At 41.2% G+C, this 4,015-nt stretch overlaps 1 protein-coding gene across 1 annotated transcript in view; it reads left to right on the top strand.

Moving 5' to 3' along the window:
* The first annotated feature begins 2,013 nt into the window (after positions 1–2,013).
* The window catches only part of LOC105990250 (vomeronasal type-2 receptor 116-like), a 73,210-nt gene continuing 71,208 nt past the window's right edge, over positions 2,014–4,015 (top strand). Inside the window, exon 1 of the mRNA XM_013022610.1 lies at positions 2,014–2,399. Within this exon, the coding sequence (XP_012878064.1) occupies positions 2,014–2,399 (386 nt within the window). The remainder of the gene's footprint in view (positions 2,400–4,015) is intronic.

The following is a 4,015-nucleotide window of genomic DNA, read 5'->3' on the forward strand; positions in this document are numbered from 1 at the left end:
TGGATGAGCAGAACAGCAATTAAGTCAGGCAAAAATAAAGAAAAAAATAAAAGGACAAAAAGGTTAAAAGAGATTTAAAACATGAACACACACAAACACATACACACACCCTAAAATAAAAATTATGAAGAAAAAAAAGAGAAACTTTTTTATTAAAAAATATGTAGAAAAAAAGAGTTCTCTGATTTTTTGGGTACCTTGGGGGAAGATTTGTATATCCCATCTGTCTGTAACCAGTCTCATGGTGGAGTCTCTGGTTTGCTTGTGATGTTTGGTTTTCCTCTTTCTTGATTGTTTTCTTCAGTCAGTTTGTTTGAGCAGGCAGAAAAAAAGCTCTCCCATACCCAGGACTTTGTGATCTTCCTCCCAGGCTAGTTCAGTGGGAAGGTCATGTGCTGAGTATCACAAAAGAGTCAGATGGCTGTTTCCTCTAGCTTGGAGTTGCTGTGATGAGGCTAAGTTCTGGGTAGGGTTTAGGCCTGACAGCAATCAGTAGCTTTTCCTTGAGTGGCTAGCTCTGGAGACAGGCATATTGCCCAGCCTGGAGCCATTCTCAGGATTTATGTTTACTGAGTTTCAATTGTTTGTCTTTAATCCCTCCTACTGCTGGGTCCTGTCTAGGCTGCAGTGGGAAGGGACAGCCTCTGGCTCTGTTTACCCTGTGAAGAAAGTCATTCCTATGGTCACAGAGCTCCCTCTGCCTGGGAAAGGCAACTTTCCACTGGGTGGAGCTGAGCCTGGCAGTTCGGGTCAGGTTCCTGTGACCTGTTGAATGGCTCCTATTGTTTTCTTCCAAGGCCTGAGTTGGAGCTAGTTTCTTGGGCCAGGTCTTTGTCAGTATGAAAGATGGGGTTCTTCTCCAGTGGTGATGGAGGGGCTACCTTCCACTGCAGCTCCTTGAGAAGGAGTAAAGATGTCTTGTAGGTATTCATATCAGCCTCTTGGTTTCTGGGCCATCTATGTTCTGTGATCAGCAGGATGAAGATTCTGGCTCCTTATCAGTTCTTGCTGGTGGTGAGTAGAATCCACTAATACACCATGTCTGGTGCCTTTGTCTCGGGATCTCTCTGTTGATATGATGGCCACCACGAGGGACATAGGCAAGTGCTCAAATATGTCTCCTTGACCAAGCAACTGGGATTTTTCTTCTCTGGCCAAACTCTCTGTAGTGTGATGGCACACTTGGTGTGATTTTCTAGCCTAGGACTGTTCACTAGAACACTAAAACCGCTTTCTAAGCAAGAGCTGGATTAGCTTCCAGGTTCTCCTCTGCCATCTTCCTACAGATTCCACAGTGATTGTTTTAAGTTACATTTTTGTCCACACAGAAAAGATGAATCTTGCATATTGCTATTTTCCAGTGCCCACAACTGTTCTTGGCACAGGACAAGCGTTCAGAAAGGTGGATGAAGTTGAAGAAGTGAGCATTACTATAGAGTTTCCAAGACTGTTTTCTCTGTTCCTACTGTTTCACAGATAAATAGGCAAGATGAACATAATTAGAAGAATTCAAGTATGTGCCACAGGAATGAAATTGTTTTACAGAGTCATGCATGAAATTGAGACATGTACAATTACAATTTTCAGTAGGATTGGAAAATAGGGCACAGTTCAGTTCGTAAGAGTGAGGAAAGTGCAGAAAATTGTCAGGATATTAGAATACTCCAACTGTCATGATGTTAATATATGTGATAATCACTGAAGGAACAAAGTTGAATTTTTATGTAAAAGCCTGAATAAAAAGCTAGATGGATAATGGGAACAGGTCATGGTTTAGAAAAGAAAAAAATACTTTTATTGTAAATGCTGTCAGGTTAGGATAACTTCTAAGTGAAAAATTTCCTAAATTCTTTGAAGTAAAAGACATGCACAACAAGAACTAATGGTAGCTTACACTTCCCACCAGATACGGGCCAGTGTGTGAAATGTGCAGATCATCAGTATGTCAACACACAGAGAAATCAGTGCCTCCTGAGAGATGCAAGTTTCCTGGCTTTTGGAGATCCCTTGGGCATGGCTCTGGCATGCATGGCTATCGGCTTCTCTATGCTAACTGTTGCTGTTCTTGGGATATTTGTGAAACACCAAGACACTGCCATTGTCAAGGCCAATAACCGGACTCTCAGCTACATCTTGCTCATCTCCCTCAGCCTCTGTTTCCTCTGTTCCTTGCTCTTTCTGGGCCATCCCAACACAGTCACCTGCATCCTGCAACAGGTCACATTTGGAGTAGTGTTCACTGTAGCTGTTTCCACAGTACTGGCCAAAACAGTGACTGTGGTCCTGGCCTTCAAGGCCACTTCCCCAGGGAGAAAGATGAGGTGGCTGCTGGTATCAGGGGCTCCAAACCTCATCATTCCCATCTGCACCCTGATCCAGGTGACCCTCTGTGGACTCTGGTTGGGGACCTATCCTCCCTTTGTGGACACAGATGCACACTCTGAACATGGCCACATCATCATCCTGTGCAACAAGGGATCCCTCACTGCCTTCTACTGTGTCCTGGGATTCCTCGGCTCTCTGGCCCTGGCCAGCTTCACTGTGGCTTTTCTGGCCAGGAACCTGCCTGACACCTTCAATGAAGCCAAGTTCCTGACCTTCAGCATGCTAGTGTTTTGCAGTGTGTGGCTCACCTTCCTGCCTGTGTACCACAGTGCCACGGGGAAGGTCATGGTGGCTGTAGAGGTCTTCTCCATCTTGGCCTCTGGTGCAGGACTCCTAGGCTGCATATTTGCCCCAAAGTGTTACAACATCTTGTTAGTGCCAAATAAAAATTCTCTGCATGGTTTCAGCGATAAAAGACTTAGTAAGAGAAACAAACATTCTTAAGATTATACTCTCTTTTTGATTACTAACTTTTTTACAGTAATTTTTTCTTCTTGTAATGCTTAGTATTATGAAATTTTTACTTTGATAATAAGGATCTATTGTACGTTTTCTAGTCGTGGTAGTCACAATTACTCACCATTTAAAGTGGAATTTTTCTGCTATATTTTTGCTTCCTCCTATTCAATCTAAACATTATTCTGTCATACCCTCTTCTTAGTGTCTTTTTCACTGATGATTTTCAAAATCACTTTTCTAAATTTTTTAATATATTAGCTTCCTCTCTGAATACCACCATGATAGAGAGTCCTCTAATATGTTTCATTAGTATTTTACTCTTGACAAAATTTCCTCTTTAAATATCATCCTTAGAGATTGTTTTGGTCACTACTTCTATATTTCTATTCACACATTCACCTTTGCAAGTATGCTGAGTCTCTTTGGTGACACCTTTCTTGATGTGTCTGTCTTTCTTTCTTTTTGCCATTCTCCATCTCCTTCTCTCTCAGCAGTCCTCCCTCTCAGGCTGCTTTCCTCATATGGCATTAGGAATGACTTGGCTAAGCTACAAAAATATTCTTCACTTTAAGATTATAATGTAGAAGACCTTTTGACTCTTCTAAGTTCAAATTCTGTAATGCATCATAGCTTGCTCTCCATGTCTAGATATACTTTTTAATTTGTTGTTCATTAATGAATTTTTACTCATTTAATACATACAATTTTAAATAATGAATATTTATGATTATTTCTTTTAATGTAGCACTTCTTACATTCTGTTGAAAGATGAATAATTTTTAATTTTGTTGTTGGTTGTGGGGCTTGAACTCTGGGACTGTGTGCTCTCCCTGAGCTCTTCAGCTCAAGATGAGCAATCTACCATTGAGCCACAGCACCATTTCCACTTTTCTGGTGGTTAGTTGGAGATAAGAGTCCCACAAACTTTATTGCCCAGGCTAGTCTTGAACCACAATCCTCAGATCTCAGCCTCCTGAGTAGTTAGGGTTACAGGCATAAGCCAGCAGTGCCTGGCTGAAATATGAACATTTCAAAACTCTCAATTTGATAAGGAAAGCATGACTTATTCTTTCAAATAGGTTGACTTAGTAGATTCTATACTATTTCTACAGAATCCCATATTCAAGTCATATAGACACAATTGTACTCATTTCTCATCTCTTCTAGTGTT

This window comes from Dipodomys ordii, unplaced genomic scaffold (assembly GCF_000151885.1).
Source record: "Dipodomys ordii isolate 6190 unplaced genomic scaffold, Dord_2.0 Scaffold64, whole genome shotgun sequence".
NCBI classification, from domain to species: Eukaryota; Metazoa; Chordata; class Mammalia; order Rodentia; family Heteromyidae; genus Dipodomys; species Dipodomys ordii.